We start from the raw sequence: 23,024 nt of genomic DNA on the forward strand, positions 1-23,024 counted from the left end.
TGCGGGCATCGGTTTGTGTTTTCAATTCAACTGCTTTGATTTTACAAGCCTTGATTAGGATACTGCGTTAACATTTTACCGGGATTCTCAATCTAAATGAATGCACTGACTAATAAAGTAAATAGTTAAAACTCAAACTTTAGATTTTACTGGGGCACAGCAGATTGATACAGGGGCATGTGCCCCAGTAGAAAGGGTGTAACGACGCCCCTGTCTGGATGACCTCCTCCAGAGAAGAGGCCCACTTCTCACCTCTCAACTCTTTATTTGTTGTTTTTACACATGTAGTCATGGTCACACGGTGTTACAACAGTTTCCCACAGATTATCACCTACATCCTACCTAAACCCTCAAAGAAGGCAAGAAAAATATCTAAAAACCATTGAACCTGTTAGAATGAACAAAACAGGCACTGATTTGGAATACCTCAACAAGGTATTGAAATACGTTGCGAAGGAATCTGCCTAACCACGATTGGTTTGAAATAATCTCCTCTGCAGTTTGGTCGGGTCTATTGTCGGTATAGTAATTAGCATGGCATCCTTAGTGTCTCCATGAGTTTTCTTCTTCAAGGTGCTATAATGCAGGCCTCACAGTTATGTGTTTAGGGGTGATATCTAAGACCTCTCTCCATGTGTTCAGGGGTGAGATCTAAGACCTCTCTCCATGTGTTCAGGGGTGAGATATAAGACCTCTCTCCATGTGTTCAGGGGTGAGATCTAAGACCACTCTCCATGTGTTCAGGGGTGAGATCTAAGACCTCTCTCCATGTGTTCAGGGGTGAGATCTAAGACCTCTCTCCATGTGTTCAGGGGTGAGATCTAAGACCTCTCTCCATGTGTTCAGGGGTGAGATCTAAGACCACTCTCCATGTGTTCAGGGGTGAGATCTAAGACCTCTCTCCATGTGTTCAGGGGTGAGATCTAAGACCTCTCTCCATGTGTTCAGGGGTGAGATCTAAGACCTCTCTCCATGTGTTCAGGGGTGAGATCTAAGACCTCTCTCCATGTGTTCAGGGGTGAGATCTAAGACCTCTCTCCATGTGTTCAGGGGTGAGATCTAAGACCTCTCTCCATGTGGTGCACTGTTTGTCATATTTGCTGAAAACATCTTGTTTTTAGACACGAATGACTTGAAAATATCTTTTCAGTTATATCTTAGCTGAAACAAGCTTTTTTGACGTCTTAAGGTTTTTAACTTGCTGTTATTTGCTAAAGACTGTTTCCGCTTTATTGCTTTTAAAATATATATCTTGGAAGGCCTTAATATCCCGTCTTATTTCAAGAAATCTTACAAAGTGAATGTTCACATGTTTCATTGGCAGACTTATTACAAGCACAAATCAAATCATTGATTTTCTTTTGAATTTGTATTTTTTCCCAGTGGAGTCCCACTTGGTCTGACCCATTCTCACAAAAAGAAAAGGTTGTTGTCTCAAAAGAAAATCAATGCAATGATTCTTGCTTGTAATAAAGTGCGGTCACACCAAGCTGGGGGTCACACCAAGCTGGGCTGAGGTCTGGGTGCTGGGGGTCACACCAAGCTGGGCTGGTGTCTGGGTGCTGGGGGTCACACCAAGCTGGGCTGGTGTCTGGGTGCTGGGGGTCACACCAAGCTGGGCTGGTGTCTGGGTGCTGGGGGTCACACCAAGCTGGGCTGGTGTCTGGGTGCTGGGGGTCACACCAAGCTGGGCTGGTGTCTGGGTGCTGGGGGTCACACCAAGCTGGGCTGGTGTCTGGGTGCTGGGGGTCACACCAAGCTGGGCTGGTGTCTGGGTGCAGGGCGCTGGGGGTGTAAAGTTCAACACTCACACTGAGGCCACGGTGGCATGAGAGAGGTAACACAGGAAAGGGGCTCTTGTGGCAGGAAGAAATCCACCGTGTGAACAGACTTAGATATTCAACAGCTGGCCTGTTTCATTCCCAGGTGTGTGCAAACCCTTAAGCTTTCCAGGAGGCCATGTTACGGTCACTGTGAACTCATGAAGCATCCCAAATAACTCTTTAAATGTCAGTACCTTATTTGATCACATAAACATGTCTATAACTGCTTCACTCCCATGGAACTGTCAACCATTGAATACATTAAAAGATTAGTTAAATCCTGAAATATTACGACCAGTGTTGGGCATCATTCATTACAGTAATAGTGTGAAAAGTGTCACTGTATCAAGTCAAGTCAAGTCTTTTATTTGTCAGGTACACAGAACAACACAAGGTCAGACTGGGCACTTAAATTCTTAAGACAAGACAACGCAAGCACCTGGTATAACATACCATAACATATAAGTACACAAAACATAATTTACATCTATGCAAGCTTAAATAAGTGAAACTTCCTAAATATACAGATAAGAATAAATAATACACTATAGTAACCGTAAATGCACATACAACCTATTAAAACCATATAACCTATTCTAACCTAGTGGAGTACAGTATGAAGTAACATACAGTGACAGTTCTGTTCAAATGTGATGAATGTAATTAGAGTAACTGATTAAGAACTTGTTTTCTGTTCCTGTCAATATGTGAAAGCAGCATTGTCCCGACCCCTACACTAATTACACCCGACAGCTTCTTCAGCTGCCTTAATGACATGTTCAGTCTTCCGCATAACTGTCTTGTGTATGAGAAAGCAGAACCTGTGAGTCAGTATGCAAGCTTACACTTCATGAGGAAAAGTAATTAACTTTGCGTCTTGGCCACATTCTCCCAGAGAGTGCATCGCAGAGAATGTACAGTCGTGGCCATACGTTCTAGCAATGACAAATGTTATGTTTTGCAAAGTTTGCTGTTTCAGTATTTGAGGAAAATGTTTTCACATGTTTTTACTGTACTGGAATACAATAAGGCACATTTCATATTTTCATAAGCTTTTTGGGGGCCAAAATGTCTAATATGCAAATAGTCCCCTTTTTTACAGCAGCCAATCTGCCCTTAAAATCCAATCAGAATGATAGAGTGATTTCACCTGGCTAAAACTAGTTCACACTTTCCCCTGTGCTGATGATATGTCTTACTGACATTATGTTAGCAGTCATTTTATGCCAAGGCCCAGCAAGCTTTGTAAACACAAAATGTATGTCGCTCCCAATACCTTTGGCCAGGGCTGTACACATGTAAACTAAGGCAAATGATGAACTCAGACAAACTTAAAGAACAGCTGGATTTTACTACAATGATAGAATACCGTTTTGGTCAGACCATAAAGTTGTCATCTAAGTTGACCTAGTTGTGAGTATTTTACTGTTGATTGTTCTTCTACAGGTACAGTCCTGCACTTTTGTGGTTCATGTTGTTTAATTTGTAACTTGTATAACTGCATGCTCTTATGGGTCTTCCCTTTGGCACTTGTTTAGCTTTTCACAATGTATGCTTCATGTTTTGGCTACTTGCAATGTTTGGGACTATCACGTTGTTATGATCAGTGACCTATGCTCTTTTGTAAGCTCTCTCTTGGAAGTCACTTTGGATAAAAGTGTCTGCTAAATGAATAAATGTAAATGTAAATGTAAATGTAGTTGGATTGACTTGGATCAATTCAAAGTGTACAAAAAAAAACTAATTGTAATCCCAGTTTGATTTAAATTAAAATCTATTTAATCAGAACCTGAAGAGGGTGTCAGGTGGTGTGGGGACTGAGAGATACAGAATGTGCTTCTGGAGCAATTTTTTTTTTCTCATGTTAAAAACAAAGCCCTGTATAATGACATTTTAAATGTATTGTTGCTAACACTGGAACAGAACTGTTTTCTCATGGTGAATAGTCACGGTAATTCAGCTAGGATCACAAGGCAAATCACAAACGCATGTGCTTCTGTAAACAAGTGCTACAGAGAGAACACTTTTTACCCCCGTTTGGTAAAACATGTTGTCCTAGTTTGTCCCCAGGGTTTATTAACCTGAATTATCCAGTTTCTGCTCTAGCTCACCTATACGGTTGATTGATTTGAATTTGACCCAGTCAATTGTATTGAATTGTAGATTGTTAATTTGCCTTCTAATGTACATATTGTATAGTGTATTATCACACCAACATATCATATGTGTCTGGAAACTAAATGATAAAGTGGTGTCAGAAAATCATTCCGAATGTTTATTCTTCGGTGTAATGAGTTTTTCCTTCTGACAGCATAGGACATTGTAAATGTCTTTATAATTATGCCTTTAACCATAAAGGGCAAATCTCTTGGATTTAGGAAAGTGAAAATAAAATGAACATAGGAAATCAGGCAGTTGCAGTCGTGCATGATTGTTGTTTACTGGTATAAAAATAAAGTAAAACAAAGAATCACGAACATGTCGTTACAAAACCAGTCAGATGTCCGTACTTCAGAAGAAACTGAAACTGTCTAGATGATGAGGAAGCTTTGTCAACATCAAATCATCAATCAGTGGTAGCTGATTTAAACTGTTGTATTCTATTTTAGTTAATCCTATTTGTATTGCTTTCCTACAGGTACACCTGCACTTAGAGATTAATGTTGTGTAATTTTAACTTGTTTAACTACATGCTCTTATGGTTTCTTCCCTTTAGCACTATTTTTTGGTTGTTCACAATATGTACTTCTTGTTTTTGACTACCCGCAATGCTGTGGGGATATCTTGTTGTTATTATCAGTGACCTATGCACTTTGTAAAGCTCTCTCTTGGAAGTCGCTTTGGATAAAAGCGTCTGCTAAATGAATAAATGTAAATGTAAATGTAAACATCACGTTTGTGTCACATCACGTTTGTGTTACATCACGTTTGTGTCACATCACGTTTGTGTTACATCACGTTTGTGTTACATCACGTTTGTGTTACATCACGTTTGTGTCACATCACGTTTGTGTCACATCACGTTTGTGTCACATCACGTTTCTCTCTGGATATGTCGGCTGAAGTCTCCACTCACAGGTTTGGTTCAGTAAGAACTTGCTAACTGCCTTGAAATTGACCTGTTGTGTGCTTGCACCATGACACCATTGCACCAACGTCTTAAAACTCTGTTGGGAAGACAACGTCCACGAACTTGCTTTCGTCACTTCGATCTCCCTTCGTTCCCTAAATAGGAAGACACAAACAACATAAAGATGGACCAACTGAAGGAACAGCGTATACTTGGTCTGTCAGCTTGGTTGAGGAATCAGATTAGTTTTTTGCAAGTTGTGAGCTGCCACATAGTATGACTGTAAGATCTTCTAACTATAATCCAGGAATCTATGTGTCTGTGGCTGGATTATGACAAAAACTGGGTTCTGTATGATGTTACAGGTCGGCAGATATCTGGATCGGTACCTAAGGACGTACAGTCACAGTATATCAACTGTAAATGTAATTGTTCAAAAAGTATATTATATAGTATGTCATTTCTTTGCGTATGCCCTTGAAACAATTCAACTTGCCAAACCAAACCAAACCAAACCAAACAACCAATCTTTTTCCTGAAATTTCACAAGTACTGAAGCTAGTGCTACTATATCGTAGCATCATTGCTTTAAACATTACAGGACTTAATTGTCCAAACGAGGAAAAAAGGTAGCTCTTTCCTTTGTGTGTGTGTCTGTGTGTGTGTGTGTCTGTGTGTGTGTGTGTGTGTGTGTCTGTGTGTGTGTGTCTGTATGTGTGTGTGTTCTTCCGGTCAAAGACAGACCTCTCAGACAAGCTAACCCATTTCAAACCATGTGAATAATGTCAAGCCCTCTGCATGTATTCACAGTGTCAACATGGTGTGGCCTAATGTGTTTGTACAGGATGCACCAATGAACAAAAAAGGTACACTATGAATCCCTTTAAAATCAAAGGCGTTCATTAGTTGTTTTCTATTTATAACTCTTTTCTATCATGTAACAGTTGACGTGGGACACCACATTATAATTGCCTAGACTGTGATAATGTTGACTGAAGCAAGCGAGAGAGAAAGAGAGAGTGTGTGAGAGAGAGGGAAAGAGCGTGTGTGAGAGATGTGTTGAGGCCGTCAGCGTTTATTTCATACAACATGTCTGTAGGTTGAAAAGACGTCTGGGGGGCCCCCAGTGTCTGCTGGATTAATCTGTCCCACATGGACTGAAGCCTCACCACAGACCCTCACTACAGACCCTCACTACAGACCCTCACTACAGACCCTCACCACAGACCCTCACCACAGAGCCTCACTACAGACCCTCACTACAGACCCTTACTACAGACCCTCACCACAGACCCTCACCACAGACCCTCACTACAGACCCTCACTACGGACCCTCACCACAGACCCTCACTACAGACCCTCACTACAGACCCTCAGACCCTCACCACAGACCCTCACTACAGACCCTCACCACAGACCCTCACTACAGACCCTCACTACAGACCCACAGACCCTCACTACAGACCCTCACTACAGACCCTCACCACAGACCCTCACTACAGACCCTCACCACAGACCCTCAAACCCTCACCACAGACCCTCACTACAGATACTCACTACAGACCCTCACCACAGACCCTCACTACAGACCCTCACTACAGACCCTCACCACAGACCCTCACCATAGAGCCTCACCACAGACCCTCACTACAGACCCTCACCACAGACCCTCACTACAGACCCTCACTACAGACCCTCACCACAGACCCTCACTACAGACCCTCACTACAGACCCTCACCACAGACCCTCACCATAGAGCCTCACCACAGACCCTCACTACAGACCCTCACTACAGACCCTCACTACAGACCCTCACCACAGACCCTCACCATAGAGCCTCACCACAGACCCTCACTACAGACCCTCACTACAGACCCTCACCACAGAGCCTCACCACAGACCCTCACTAAAGACCCTCACTACAGACCCTCACTACAGACCCTCACTACAGAGCCCTGGATTTGAATCTGGACCCAGGCCATTTGCCACGTCTTCCCTTCTCTCTCCTCCCTGCTTTTCCTGTTCACTTTGAACCTTGTACTATCTGATAAAGCATGACAATGCCAAACATATATATTTAAGGTTCAAAAGAAGTCAGTCAATTGTTTTGAATTATAAGGACAAAAGCGGAATATTGTTTTTGCCAAAGTTGAATGTCCAGACTGTTTTGGATGCTGGTAAATGTAAATGATTTGTATAAAAGCATTTCCAGAACTCAATGTGCCTGCATTGGGTTGTAAATGTGACTAAACACATGATGTTCTCCAGATGAAATGAAACATAAAAGAAGAGCTTGTTTAGACATTCTGAGTTGGACACGAGGTAAAAAAAACAGTGGAGATTAGTTATTCACATGAGTTAATTTAGGAATAGTATATTTAATTAATATACTGTAGATCATATTAACTTAGGCATAATATTTCAATTCCTATCCATGTTTAACAATTACATAATCAGCATGATCTGTTAGAGAGTTTCTAGCCATCCCAAAGAATGTCCTTAACTAAGGAGAAATACAAAAGAAATAATCAGAATTGTCCATGCTCACCTGTTTATCCATTAACGCACTGTTCAAGCACACTTGTGTTTCGGTGGAGGCCAGCCTCGAGGGGCCCGGCCGTGCGGGGGCCGGCCATGAGGGGGCCGGCCGTGTGGGGGCTGGCCATGAGGGGCCCGGCCGTGCGGGGGCTGGCCATGAGGGGGCCGGCCGTGTGGGGGCCGGCCGTGAGGGGCCCGGCCGTGCGGGGGCTGGCCATGAGGGGGCCGGCCGTGAGGGGGCCGGCCGTGAGGGGGCCGGGCGTGAGGGGGCCGGCCGTGAGGGGGCTGGCCATGAGGGGCCCGGCCGTGAGGGGGCTGGCCATGAGGGGGCCGGCCGTGTGGGGGCCGGCCGTGAGGGGGCCGGCCGTGAGGGGGCCGGCCGTGAGGGGGCCGGCCGTGAGGGGGCCGGCCGTGAGGGGGCCGGGCGTGAGGGGGCCGGCCGTGAGGGGGCTGGTGTTGTGATTCTTCTGCACTTTTCAGGGGTTTGAGAAATCCCTTTAGTGCTGACCTCTCTGCTTTTTTGGTTAATTTACGACAAAAAAGGGCTCCTTCCCCACAGGGATCTGTCATTCAGATTTCCGAGATCCGATGCTTCCAAGACCTTGGGCTTTCATGGAAATTTAGGACATGCCAAAAATAATAACAAATTAATATTTTCATGTCAAACAAGGCAGGTACGAATTACAAAAGGATAGATACCAGACTACCTCTGGAAACTGCTACCGCTTATTAGAATATTTCTAAACTGTGATCTGCCCCTGTTTCCTGGCTGTGCTTGTTTTAAGGATTACACAAAGTGAAAACAGGATAAGAAGATTTTTTGTTCTATCATAGATTTCCAGGGGTATTTTCAACAGACTTCAACAGACTTCATGTCCAGATAGCCTATCACTAGTAACTCATAAAGACGCAAAGAATAGCAGCTAGAGGATTGGAAGAGACAGATCACAGGTGATCAGATCATAGATAAGATACCTGTCCAACATTGTAAGAAATACCTCAACAACAAAGAAATCCAAAGAGCTGCAAAATTGTTTAATAACTGTGAACTGGTTTTGAATTTATATTTTCCATAATCTCAATGATGATTTTAGAAACATTGGGACCATTTTAAACCTCAAACTAGGTTCTATGTCATACTGTAAAACAATGCATCGAGTTTTCTAGTATTTGCATTGAAGTATTATATTAAGTCCATTGTACATGGTTGTCACACACACACACACAGGTTTGTAATGCAGTTTTTTCGGGGACTCAAAATTCAGTCTCATTCAAAATCCTAACCCATAACCTTAACATTGACCGAACCCTTACCGTAACCCCAAAACCTAACCTGAACTGGGAAAAGAGTAAAAACAAACTGTTCAAATGGTTTCTGTCCACAGAGTAAATCCTCTAGCAGGTCATTTGAAGTTGAGTGAAGGGCTCTGGAACATTCCACTCTCCCTGCACACTGGGATCTCCCAGGAGTCGATGCATCAAGCGGGCAACAGATTGAGGTCCTCGATTACTCACCCCAAACTACATTAACTTGTTATGATTGATTTTTTCTTCAGCTTGAGGGCATTGTTCAGCCGTCACCATCGGTATCACAGTCATTTCATGCCATAGAACGGTCCCCTTAGAAGGTAAACACTCCCATTCCCAGCAGTACAGCACGTGTTGCCCCATCCCTCCGGTTAACCATGTTCATATTGGTTAATAACACAACAGGGAGTAAAACCATTCGTTTTTGTGGCATAAGGCAGAGGAGATCCAACGAAGACGACCATCAAAATTGTACTCTAATGTCTTTTTGCTCAACGAGGGGGTTTGGATGAAGAAATATTGCTTGAAGTTTTAGTTTGACAGAGATATTAAAACACCCTCAGGTCAATGACACATGCTGGCTTTGCCTCACTGGCCTTTATTAAATCACTTCTGCTGGAAGTGCTGGAGGGTAATTATTTTGCAGCTGCCTTGAAGCTGTGATACTGTTGGATTATTAAACTTGTTTCATATAAAATGAGCATACCCTCCCCTTCTGATTGTGTCAAAGCTGTCTTTCTGTCCAAATCTAAACCATTCAAACAAGTAAGATAACATTTTCCGACCATATTCTACTATGAACTCACATCCTAATGAATGGAATTCGAATTCATGATTTTTGTCAGACAGATGACCAGTCTTTGTCTGAGAAACATCCAGATGTGCAACATGTCTTTCTCCTGTCACTGTAGCCTCTCTCAGAGGTGACATTCAGGATGTAGGAGGCAAAGACTCGCCTGCTGCGATTACCTGGCCGTCTGAAGTAGAAGGTCTTATGTACGATTTTGCTGGTGGGTGCGTTGCAGTACAAATACTAACAAAGAGAACTGAAATGAAACAATATGTATGACTAATTTCACCACAAGGAAACTGTTAACAATGTCAAAAAAAAGGATACCTAACCAAACGATATCTTAAAAAATCACAAGTAGCACCTGTTCCCAGCCAAGTGTTTACAACAAGTCTAGGCTGCGTTTACGTGATGAAGCATAACCCCATGGACAGCTGACCTGTCCCAATGTCCCTGCCCGTTCAACCAAAACACAACACTCTCGGTCTACTGCGTGTACTGTAGGTCAAATTACAATAACAAGTGCTTACAAGAATAGAAGTTAACATCAAAACATACTTGATGACAACCACTAGAACAAATACTGCGGTAGGAAAAAGATAGGACTTATCGACAGAACACCAAAACAGGTGTGCGCATGATGATGGATGGGAACGGCCAGTCGCGGACGGACATCGAACGCATCGAGAGTGAGGAGACAGACGGAACGACAAAAGACATCCAGGAAACACAAACACGGGCCAGTTTCTGTCATGCATTCTTATTCTTTCCTGTTCTTTCCTTTCGTTTTCTGCATATTGACACTCGCTACTGTCATTCAGGTACAGTCAGGTAAAATCCCTTTCCTTTTTAATATGAATGCTTTTTCATTGTGTAGCCATAACTATGCTAGATGATTAGGCTTAATACATGTTTTTAAAATCGTTTTCAAGTTAGTTTACAGAATGCAATGTTGTTATTTTCTGTTGTATAGTTCTCATATGATTGTGGCACAGTTGTATAGATTTCCTGCTGCCTGGTCAGGTGACATGTCACCTTCTCTTCTAATCAATAGTTAGATTGACATTTCATTTATTTAGCAGACGCTTTTATCCAAAACAACATACAAATAGCGCATGTAGAAAGTACAGCAGCAGATCAAGGATCAGAAGTGTGGAGTTCTAACAGTATTTTGATTGGTCAGAGAGTCAAGGAACGGCCTGTATAGAGGAGACACAGTGCAAACTAACCACAGATTATTGTTACCTGCTGTTTATCACCAGATAGTGGAACCTAACATGTGGACGACTGATGTTGGGGGTAGTGATGAGGGGCAACAGTGCATGACTCCTGTCCTACCTGCACACAGCCCTCCCCCTGCCCCTCCCCCTCTCAGAGAGGGTGAGGTCTACCACGTCTTCATCAGCTACAGCAGCATCGACGGGCTCTGGACCCAGAGCCTGATCGTCAGGCTGCGGGGCTGAAGGTCTGCAACTCCAGCCGAGACTTCACCCCGGGCCGCGCCGTGCTGGAGAACATGTCTGACTGCATCCAGGGCAGCCAGAAGGTGGTCCTGGTCCTGAGCCAGGAGTTTGTGAGGAGCCGCTGGTGTCTCCGGGAGGCTAACATGTCTCTGTTTCGAGAGTGCTCGGAGCGTAAGCCGGTGCTGCCTGTTCTGTTCCAGCCAGGGGTTGTCGTTCCCCTGCACCTCCGCCACCTGACCTACCTCGAGGCCTGGGACCCAGACTTCCTGGGTAAGGTGCTGAACGTGCTCTGCACCCCCAACCGGCTGCTCCGGGGGACAGGGCTGGTCCCCAACCAGCCCCCCTCCTTCTATAACGGGAAGGCCCTGCAGCCTCTGGTTGCTGTCAACGAGGAAGGCCTTCACAGTTGGGAGGCCGGTGTGTTCAGCGTCATGGATGTGCCTGACCAGCTGTGCTTGGTTGTTGAGGACCAGGAAAAATACAAGGAGGCCATCAGGATCATAAACAACGTTTCACAGACTAAAGTGTGGCTGCGGCCTTACTGGCTCAGGCTACTCATGTACTTTTTAGGAGTTTTGAATTTTTTTTTGCTATATGCCCTGGTCAGTTTTACTTCCTCGTTTTGCCCAGAGTTGATACCCAAATATCTATTTTTGTATTTTTTGGGTGTTCCTTTGGGTTTGACCATTCAACTCTGTCTGTGGAAAAGCGATGATAACAAATATATCATAGGTGAGATGCAGAGAGCTGTAGGGAAAGCGAATACACTCCTATCAGGAGAGAAGATTCTAATGGGCTGCCAGTCCAACACCAAACTCCACGTCGTGTACACATCCACGTCATTGGAAGGTTGCAGGCGAGAGTTTTCCGACACGTTTCCGTCGCGACCCTGTGCTGCTGAGATGTTCCAGCGGGCTCTTCTCTACTTCTCCTCAGGGTACGCCTGCTGTCTGTCCAGGAGACACTTCCCCTTCTCCTCAGGGTACGCCTGCTGTCTGTCCAGGAGACACTTCCCCTTCTCCTCAGGGTACGCCTGCTGTCTGTCCAGGAGACACTTCCCCTTCTCCTCAGGGTACGCCTGCTGTCTGTCCAGGAGACACTTCCCCTTCTCCTCAGGGTACGCCTGCTGTCTGTCCAGGAGACACTTCCCCTTCTCCTCAGGGTACGCCTGCTGTCTGTCCAGGAGACACTTCCCCTTCTCCTCAGGGTACGCCTGCTGTCTGTCCAGGAGACACTTCCCCTTCTCCCCTGCCAGCTCCCTCAGCCACCTGGAGGGACGAGGGTGCTTCTGTCACTACGTGTCCCAGCAGCTGAGCACAGGACAGTGGTCTTGAAACGGCCCTCACAGGAGGGCACACTGGTGGCTCACCAGGTTGAACCCTAACCCCGTTCTTTGCACGTGTGCACGTCCTCCCCTTTCCTTCTCTCTCTTTCTCTCTCTCTCTCTCTCTCTCTCTCTCTCTCTCTCTCTCTCTCTCTCTCTCTCTCTCTCTCTCTCTCTCTCTTTCTCTCGCTCTCTCTCTTTCTTTCTCTCTCTCTCTCTCTCTCTCTCTCTCTCTCTCTCTCTCTCTCTCGCTCTCTCTCTCTCTCTCTCTCTCTCTCTCTCTCTCTCTCTCTCTCTCTCTCTCTCTCGCTCTCTCTCTCTCTCTCATTTTCTGAAACTATAAATCATAATCTGTGTTTATGGTAGAAATGGTGGAATTTATTGGAACGTACATCAAATGTGTTCAAGGGAACGCTTTGGAATTTTCCTAAAATAACCTGTCATTTTTAATCGAGGCGTTTCCTCATTTGAGTTTATTTCTATTGGTTGTTGAGATACCATGTGACCCAAGAAGTAAAGCTTGACAGGAAGCAACAGAAATGTTAGAAATGCTAGTTATGTGGAGAAACTTGTTTGTGGTCTCAGTAAAAGCGGTTGAAAGAATAGTGTGAATCTTCAGAATCATTTTGTCTTGATGCAGAGAAGTTTTATATTTTTCTAATAAATAAATCCACCCGTTGAGTTTTCACGCGTGCATTTGTCAAGTCCACCACAACTGCCAGTGACAGGTTGCCATGACAGCCCCTGTTAATAGATTTTAGTTAGTTGTGAATCTAACTCACGTGTTAGTGACATGAGGGCTGTTGGAGCTTGCAGACTGGATGAAGAGAAGGTGTGACATCACAGGACATGGACCGCACATCTTGCATAACACGTAAATGTGGGACAAGTGGTAGAAAATGTCCTTATCTGCTGTTCTTTAGACAAATGCTGTTGACTTTTCCCATTGTTGAGTTTTATCTGAAATGAAGCGTTACTTCAAATCTGTGGCCCATCAGATCCCATACCCAAGGATCAATATTTACTGTCTTTACAGCATTCAGTAAAGAGATTCAGGATATGAAACAGAGATGTGACACAGTCCCTGAAAGGGTGCACAACCTCTGGGCCTGGCAAACAGGCAAACAGAGACCAGTTCAGACGAACTGCAGACCTGTACAGGCTTCAGCGGGGTGAAGACTGGGCCAGTGAACGAACACTCGTTCTAATTGAGGAGCATTTTTTTTTGATTGCGAGAACAGTCATTTATCCTGAGACGCTTTCAAACTGTTAGGGAAAGAGGTGAGACTGTACCTTCTGTTTAATCATCCGGAACACTGTTTTATCAACAGATCATTTTCAGACTGTACAGCACTTAGTTGTGTGTGATGTTCTTCATTACTCTGACACCTGTTCGTTCAGACCACAAGCTAGAAAACCCAAACATGTGAGACCTGTGATTTGAGTAAGTACAGGTAGTGACAAGAGCAGATGTTTGAGTACATTAACCTGCCAGCATGGAATCCTGAATGTTCTGGAATAGGTGTACGTTTGGTGTGCACACAATAGCATAAAACACAAGCATGTTGTAGTAGATTATCAAAAGGATTATTAAGGTCCTGCCTCGTCTGTATTCAGTGACTTCAGATGAGGGAACCGATGTGGGAAGGGTCATGTGTATAACTGTTGGTTCATGATTCACCTCCCAGTTTGTGGTCATGCTAGATCAAGACCATAAATGAGCCTTTCCTGTAGATATGTTACGCACTACCCCCATACCCCATGACTGCTGATTTGATTTGATTTGATTTGATTGTATTACTGCACATTGCTCATTTGCATGTTATGTATTCCCTGTTTTAACCTTCTATTTTTACTGTGGTAGTGGACCACACTCCCCCTGTGACTATGCTTGTTTTATGTTGTTACTGTATTCCTGTTTTGTATGTTGTACAGACTATGGTGGCAAACCAGTTTCCCCATTGGGGATCAATAAAGTAAATCATCATCATCATCATCATCATCATCATCGTTAGGGAGGGGAAATTACACCGCCCTGCTCAAGGACCCCCACGGTCAGAAAAAGAGGTATCGAGTCGTGGGTGCGAGCCAGGGCACAGACACGATGTTAACGTTTCAAAAGGAGCATTTCTTTAGCCACGGTAAAGAAAGTGGTTGTGAGAAGGGGCTGGACGGGACCAAAGCAAATAAAGTAAAGTACAGCAAAGCTCAGCCCCTAACCTGTCCTAACTACCTAACAAACAACACTTACTAACTGGCGCTCTAGCAAGATGTCCTAACCACATCTAACCTAGTGTGTTTAGACAAGGAAGTTACCCTACAGGTCACACCGGGTGATGTGAGCCCAGGTCATGTAAGCCCAGGTCATGTGACCCCAGGTCATGTGAGCCCAGGTCATGTGAGCCCAGGTCATGTGAGCCCAGGTCAAGTGAGCCCAGGTCATGTGAGCCCGGGTCATGTGAGCCCAGGTCATGTGAGCCCAGGTCATGTGAGCCCGGGTCATGTGAGCCCAGGTGATGTGACACCAGGTGATGTGAGCCCAGGTGATGTGAGCCCAGGTGATGTGAGCCCAGGTCATGTGAGCCCAGGTCATGTGACACCGGGTCATGTGAGCCCAGGTCATGTGAGCCCAGGGCATATTGCCTAACACTCTAGGGGCTTCCCCTACTCAAGACAAAAGAAACTAAAGATTAACAATGATCATGGTTAACAATGATAATACAACACAGAACAATTGCAATAGGTCTATCAGGCTGTCAAAATATCACCAAACAAAACTCTCACTCAAAACCAACAAGACTAAGCACAAGGCACTCTTACACACAGAGAGAGAGAGAGAGACTCAACAAAACAAACAGTGGCACAGACATACATCTGAAGGGATGATGGGATGGGATGAGGAGAACAGGAACCAGCTGGACATGATCACGGGAGGAAGGAGTCAGGGATGACTGGCATGATAACAGGAGGGAGGAGTCAGGGATGACTGGCATGATAACAGGAGGGAGGAGTCAGGGATGACTGGCATGATAACAGGAGGGAGGAGTCAGGGATGACTGGCATGATAACAGGAGGGAGGAGTCAGGGATGACTGGCATGATAACAGGAGGGAGGAGTCAGGGATGACTGGCATGATAACAGGAGGGAGGAGTCAGGGATGACTGGCATGATAACGGGAGGGAGGAGTCAGGGATGACTGGCATGATAACGGGAGGGAGGAGTCAGGGATGACTGGCATGATAACAAGAGGGAGGAGTCAGGGATGACTGGCATGATAACGGGAGGGAGGAGTCAGGGATGACTGGCAATGACAGGAGGGAGGAGTCAGGGATGACTGGCATGATCACGGGAGGGAGGAGTCAGGGATGACTGGCATGATAAAGGGAGGGAGGAGTCAGGGATGACTGGCAATGACAGGAGGAAGGAGTCAGGGATGACTGGCATGATAACAGGAGGGAGGAGTCAGGGATGACTGGCATAATCACAGGAGGGAGGAGTCAGGGATGACTGGCATGATAACGGGAGGGAGGAGTCAGGGATGACTGGCAATGACAGGACGGAGGAGTCAGGGATGACTGGCAATGACAGGAGGGAGGAGTCAGGGATGACTGGCAATGACAGGAGGGAGGAGTCAGGGATGACTGGCAATGAGGGTTATTGGTGCCACCTGTACAAAAAAGACACAGAGCCAAAACACACACACCGAACACTTGACAGGACTGGGGGGACATAACAACATATCATACAGTATATGATGATAAAGCTCAAATTAGGAAGATTATTTGTGTCACTTCATCATGATAATTATCAATTAGAATTTCCCAAACATGTCACTGTAACCATGACAGCGTGACAGAATTGTGTGTAGCATCACGCTATTTAAATGCATGATTTTGATAATTAAATCTTAATGTAGAAATGTTCATTTATTTGTGGATTTATAAAAGAATATGGATTCCTTTCTGTATTTTTCATTGTTATGGGTGAGGGCATTCTGTTTAATCCAATGAAAAAATCAATAACAGTAAAGAAAGGAGTGAAAGTTATGCATTATGAACAGTCACTATAATCCCCTTCTTGATGCTGTGGGTCCCTCAGCGGCCTGCTGCTTACTGCTCTGTGTCACAGTCAGGCCTTAAATAATCACTGAGAATCAACTCCACCTGAATAGACATCCACTGGCTTGATACGGACGCTGTTCTGCATGACTGTCTGGAAACAGATCCTAATTTTGACTGATGATATGGTGGCATGGTGAAGCAAAGGATTTGAGTTTCTATCATTTTAAATCACCTTCCTGGGGGAAGACAGAACTGATAAGGTGCCAACACACACACACACACTCACACACACACACACACACACACAAACAAACACTATTGCAAACACACAGGCAGACATACATGGAGGATGTGCATGGTACATAATATCAGGGGTTTTAAAGGGAACCACATCTGAGGGTGTACAGAGTACAGACATCACAACCCCTAACCCTAACCCATAGAAAGCTGAACGGTGTCAGAACAGGGCCTTTCTTAACTCATTATCACCTTGGAATTGAGCCCTACTTCTCTCTCTCTCTCTCTCTCTCTCTCTCTCTCTCTCGCTCTGTCTCTCTGTCTCTCCCTCTCTCTCTCTTTCTCTCTCCCTCTCTCTATCTCTCTCTCTCTTTCTCCCCACCTCCACCATCTGTACAGTATGCCACTTGTTTGACAGAATCTCCTTTTTATTATAATAATAATATATATAATAATTATATATATAATTTCAGACTAATATTGATTTATTAGATGAGGTCTCAAAATGTGTTATCATGACAAGTTCTCCAGTCTGATGGTAGAATGACATGAGTTTCAGCTTATCTGTGTAGTACAGTCAGCGTACAGTGGAAACGTCTCACATGAACTCATTTCATGTAGGACTGATTCCGCAGGATGCAACAAGAACAAGAGAGCCCTCATAGAATATTTATTGGTGTGTTTTTACTGTAAATATTTACTTCCTTGGTCAGCATTAAGACACTGTGCAATTAACTTGTCTGCCCTTTGGTAATAATGCATGAAACCAGGAATGCTCATTACAGTAATTCACTCAATAACTGAACAAACCCTGTGTTGAATACCACAAGGACACATTCATGAGAAAACCAAGACCTCTGATCGCAAGCGAGCAGTCTAAACCCATTGCCATAAAAAATACATCTTTGTAATGAATGTATGTTTTAAAGAGTTGTGCCAGAAGCCAATCCAGGCCTTGACGCTCTATTCATCAAACACCCTCTGGGAATCCATTCAGTTACTCTGAGAACAAAGTTCACCCAGAACACTCTACGTTCAGCGCGGACAGCTGTACAGACATCCAGACGACGGAGGCTAGCATAGACCCCAGTCTCTTTGCTGAATTGATTTGACGTAATCCTGCAGTTCCCCAGCTCTCATTCTGCTCCTCTAGGTTGACCACCCCTGTATGGAAGTCCTGGAGCTGTCACCGTGACAACAGCGATAAGGTGATTTGTTTTAAAGAGCCACAGATCACCCGGTCCAAGTTAGGCAAGAACAGACGACTCTACTGGCAGCCGTCTAAAACAGTCTCTGATACATTAGTGTTTAGTTTATCATTAATCACCAGTATTCATAGAGGTGTGGATTTTGAAGGATTAGTGTGAGGACATTGAATGTCCATATCATTGATTTATTTTTATTATTGGGGTTTACGATGATGTAACAAATGTTCTGTACGTCTTTAATCAATTCTCAAAGTTTAAAAACAGCACTGGAACTCTAGCCTGGCTGCCAGCCCAATTTTTCCCCGCCACAAAAAAAATTGGGTCGGGAAGTTGGGTCTGGAGGGTCTCGTATTGGGGACCAACTACAGAAAACCAGAATCTGGGCGAACCAATGAAATTGCCAGGGCGGGCTTTATACGATGATGGACAGATGATCAACAGTAACGTAATCACCCACGACACAAAAGAGCGCTTAAGTTGAATTCGTTTTGAACAAACATGGCTACCGCTGGAGATCTGGGATGTTATGATTCTGCCATTGAGTCTGTTTTAGAAGACATCGACAGCGCATCAATTTTGAAAGAGGAACAGAGAGACGCAATCAAGGCATTTGTCAATGGAAAATATGTTTTTGCAGTCCTTCCTACGGGATTCGGTAAAACTTTAATTTATCAGCTGGCCCGATGGTCGCGAAAAAGATGGGACACAATGAAAACCCAGTGGCCATTGTGGTTTCTCCTTTTCTTTTGTGGAGTTGTAATCCTAAATGGAGAACTTGTTCGTATATGCATTGCCCTTTATTGTTTTGCTCAAAAAGGTTGACGTGTGAACAAGTACTCCCCCTACCCTTAGATGAATTTTACAACACAGGCAAAAATCGTTTGTATTCATTCTTCAAGCATACTTCAAGTCTGCTTGCAGTTTAGTCAGTAAAGATTTAGCTGCCTCTCAGTTTAGTTCTGTTGAGAACAACTATGAGGCGCTTGACATACGTCACATACTCTGTTGCTCTGATTGGTTGTAGATCTATCCAATTGAGCGAAGAAGCATTTGTTTTCCAGGCTCGTTTGAAACAGGCCCCGTAGTCAAAGCCCAACGGAGAGTTCTCAGACTCATATTCTGACTAGAATTATGAGTATGACAACGTCAGGCTACTGGAACTCAGCAGGGTTGATGTAAAGTGTTTTATTGGTTCTCAGGTAACAAAGATTCCCAATAGAACGTGAACTTGATCCCAGGATCAGACTGAAGTTTTCTCCGGACATTTCACTTTCATAGTCATCTCCTCATTGTATGGTAATATGGTACGATATTTGTTGGTTACATAGACATTAGGAATTCTTACCCAGTGGGTCCTAGTGGATTCAAATTCCAGGTACTTTCCTTCATAGACAATTCTCCCAGTTTAGGTCCTCTCTGACCTTGAACAGCCAGCTGCACTAGGCTCCTGGGCGTAAGGCTACAAATATGTCTCAGAAGTTATAGCTGAGCCTTCCTGGTTCTTTATGGAAGGATACACATATTTATTCTACCATTGTCGAGGGATCTCAATAATCAGTCAACAGCTTTGCATCTGGTTTCCAATAATATAGTTTATACTGATATGGTTTCCAGTAATATAGCATACACTAGAAAAGTGATTACAAGTCTCATTAAATCCATAATCATTACCCATCTTCACAATTACAGAGTGATGTTTTTTCCACAAGAAAAACCTTTATTGTCTGTCTGTGTTGATGTGCGATGCACAGTACTTTGTATCAGGAGCATTTATTGAGTGAAGTGTGTGCGTGTGTGTGTGCGTGTGTGTGCGAGTGTGTGTGCGTGTGTGTGTGTGTGTGTGTGAAGCGCAAAAATACCACACACGGGTGTGTGTGTGTGTGCGTGTGAGCATGAATGCAGAGAACAGCAACAGTGGCTGCATGATACCGTGGTCCCAACCAGGGTGGATCTGCAGTAACTTTGCAGTGTGAGGTCACAAGTTCAAGTGATGCAGTTCACGCTTCATTAAAATACCTCCTCCTTATCAACGGCCTTCCAGCCTGCCCCGCTTGGCCCTGGGAGGAGAGAACAGGCAGGAGAGAGGCGTGGAGAGGCTGGGCCAGGGCCAGGCCCTGGGAGGAGAGAACAGGCAGGAGAGAGGCGTGGAGAGGCTGGCAGCCAGGGCCTCGGGAGGCAGGGAGGGGATCACGTGAGAGGGGACAGTAGAGCCCCAGGGGATGGCACCAACTTCACGGTGCAAACGCCTATGAGATGGTAACTTATTCATGATTGGTGGCTGTAATCTGGCTGGCACACTACACATCATTGCCCAGTTCTCAACAGCACCACCAGAATGCATAAATACTACCTGGCGGAAATCGAATAAAATAAAGTTTGGCACATCGTTTTCAAAACATGGGCTCAGGTTAAGTGGTTCTGAAGTTGAAATGGAAATAGGTGTGTGACATTGAAAACGTTATTGGTTCAGGCTTTTAATTAAAAACTGGCGATGCTCAACGAAGTGAAGCGATTCTGCAGCAGCGCGGCGCTAAATTATCTGCTTATAGAAACGCTGTCCTCTGTGAAGCCCAACATTTCACTGAGTATTGGTGTAATCCCCTAATCCACTTCCACGTCAACAAACCCTGCAGAGGGAGAGACCAGCAGGAGGGAGAGACCAGCATCAGACACGTTGATGCGATCTCTTTAGACCATCTTTACGGCTGTCATTTTGGGGCCTTTTAAAACCTTAACACGCACTCAGCATGTAAACAGAACCACACATCATTCACACCATCAAGGATCGTACTGTAGAGTGCCCAGCTATCTTGTTCCTACCAGTCATGTAGAAATAACAGCATCCGTTAAAACGTTACGGTTCATTTAAAACTCCTGTGACCTGAGGTCTCATGGCCCCAGGGTTTTTTTTTAATGTAAAACCCAGAGCCCAAGTGTAATAATGTAGACACTACATTAGTGTCCCCTTAAAACAACGAGTTTGAGGTGTTCACTCATAGAATAGACCTCCATTTCCCTCTGTCTGAGACCTGGCAATGAAAACAATCCTGTGGGTTGGGAAAATAATCAACAGCGGCATTACACTAAACATGGCACCCTCCTTATCAACATTCTCCAACGAAATTCATAAATCTATCACCATACTCTGTCAAGCGGTGTGCCCACAACAAACCCTGCGACAGACTGACTGGCTGTGTTTACAGGGTCTAAGTCACGGTTGAAATCTGCCGCTGGCCCCTTACTACAGGAACGGCGCTGGATTCCACAAGCTGTTTTTGGAGGACCTCCTCAAGTGTGCAGTGACCTACTTTGGTATCAAACTGCCACCCTCTCAGATGAATCCCAGGCTTTCCATCCCAACCGCACAGACAGATGTTCTGCAGCCGTCCAGGAAACTCACTGTCATATTTTATTTGTCTGTTCGAAAAAGGTCAACCATAACGTTTTTTGTTGTTGCAGCGGTTTGTGTTTTTTTGAGGATGAGGAGATGAGGAGAGGATGAAGAGGATGTCAGGTGGCTGAGCAGTTAGGGAGTCGGGATAGTATTCAGAAGGTTGCTGGTTCGATTCCTGCCTGTGCCAAATTACATTGTGTCCTTGGGCAAGGCACTTCACCCTACTTTCCTCGGGGGAATGTCCCTGTACTTACTGTAAGTCGCTCTGGATAAGAGCGCCTGCTAAATCACTAAATGTAATGTAAATGGATGACAGTTGGGGGTTTAGCTCCGCCCCACCTAACATGATTTCGCTCACCCCCCCCCCCTCCCCGCCCCCGGCCCTCAAGAGCCGAATGTTTGGCCCGCGCTGACAGCTAACTCTATTAATGCTGCCAGTTTTAATGCAAACTACCCAGAAAGATCTGACTTTCACAAACCAAAAAATTCAAGCATGATAACATCATACAAGCACTCGGTTTTAACTATGCGTATAACATCATCGGCACAAGAGAGCGCAACATCTGCCTCGTTACACGTTTCTTGGAAGCTTGCAAGAGCTAAGAAGCAGTTCACCGATGCAGAGTTAATTAAACAATGTCCAATCGACAAGGATGGCTGCCGAAGTTTTAAACCAAGAGGAAAAAATCCCAATAAAGGTTGTTGAGCTGTTTAACAAGTGCCGCTGTCGGCTAACATGGAAACCAAGAGTCAAAGTTTTAGCGGAGGAGTGTTTTTCCAGTCATATCACCAATTTGAGGAAAACGGAAGCATTCTCATTAGCAATAGACTCGTCCTGTGACTGACCCGACATGGAACAGCTGTCTGTTGTGTTTGCTGGACTTTTGTTTGCTGACTGTTTGCACAGAATATGCTCCAGGGGCATTTCATAATGAAATCGTTGGTTTTAGACTTATTTTGTTTCAAGAGTGCTTTTTTTCTTCGCGTAACTCCCAACACCGCTACTAATATTGATACATTCATACAATAGTTATACAATCATAATAGAAGGAACATCTGTGCATTAAAATGACACAAAAACTAACATGTTGGCCCTTGGCTTGGCATGCCTGACCAAATTTGGCCCTTTTGGACATCTAATTGGGGAACCCTGGTCTAGCACATGAGAAGATAAATAAATATTCTGGGGATATCCACGTCCATTCTGATAAGCAAGATATAAACACACTCAAGACATTTTCAACCTCTTTCTTCCAGAGACAGACCCCCTGTCTGACACACACTTCACAAAACCCAAACAAGTTTAATTTTGTGTGAATGAGTCAGACTCAGACAAGCTCATAAGTGAATTGTGGAATTCGGAGTGAAAGAAAACAACAGTGTTTCTAGAAAAACTCTTGGGAATGCACTTGGATGACAGATCTGGCCTCAGACGTCTTGCGTGAGCGAACAATCCTGATGGTGATCCAACCATCTTCAAGCTCAGAGAAGAACACAGCAGGCCTTAATAATAATAATAATAAATAATAAAACTTTATTTCTGTAGATCCTTTACAATCTTGGCCTTGGTCCTGGGCAGACTGGCTCTCTGGAGTGTATCGTACAGAGCAGCACTCTGCAGACCAGCGTGTGCAGGCAGCAGTGTCCCAGACTGCACGAGGGCTGCTTTTTCACCCACATGATAAGAAGTGGCAAGTCCCTGTCAGGTGAGGACTGCCCGTGTGGATGACACGGGGGCCAGAGATCCTGGCTACTCCACTGGAAACAACTTGCTCGGTATATTGTTGTGCTTTAGTTGGCTGTAACT

General features: G+C 44.6%; 1 protein-coding gene across 1 annotated transcript; it reads left to right on the top strand.

Moving 5' to 3' along the window:
- Nucleotides 1-8,438: 8,438 nt before the first annotated feature.
- LOC124476391 lies at nucleotides 8,439-12,327 on the top strand. Its single transcript, XM_047033509.1, has 2 exons — nucleotides 8,439-10,361; nucleotides 10,793-12,327. The coding sequence occupies exon 2, from the start codon at nucleotides 11,047-11,049 to the stop codon at nucleotides 12,325-12,327; it is 1,281 nt and encodes a 426-aa protein (XP_046889465.1). The 5' UTR covers nucleotides 8,439-10,361; nucleotides 10,793-11,046.
- Nucleotides 12,328-23,024: the final 10,697 nt, after the last annotated feature.

Source organism: Hypomesus transpacificus, chromosome 14 (genome assembly GCF_021917145.1).
Source record: "Hypomesus transpacificus isolate Combined female chromosome 14, fHypTra1, whole genome shotgun sequence".
Classification (NCBI taxonomy): Eukaryota; Metazoa; Chordata; class Actinopteri; order Osmeriformes; family Osmeridae; genus Hypomesus; species Hypomesus transpacificus.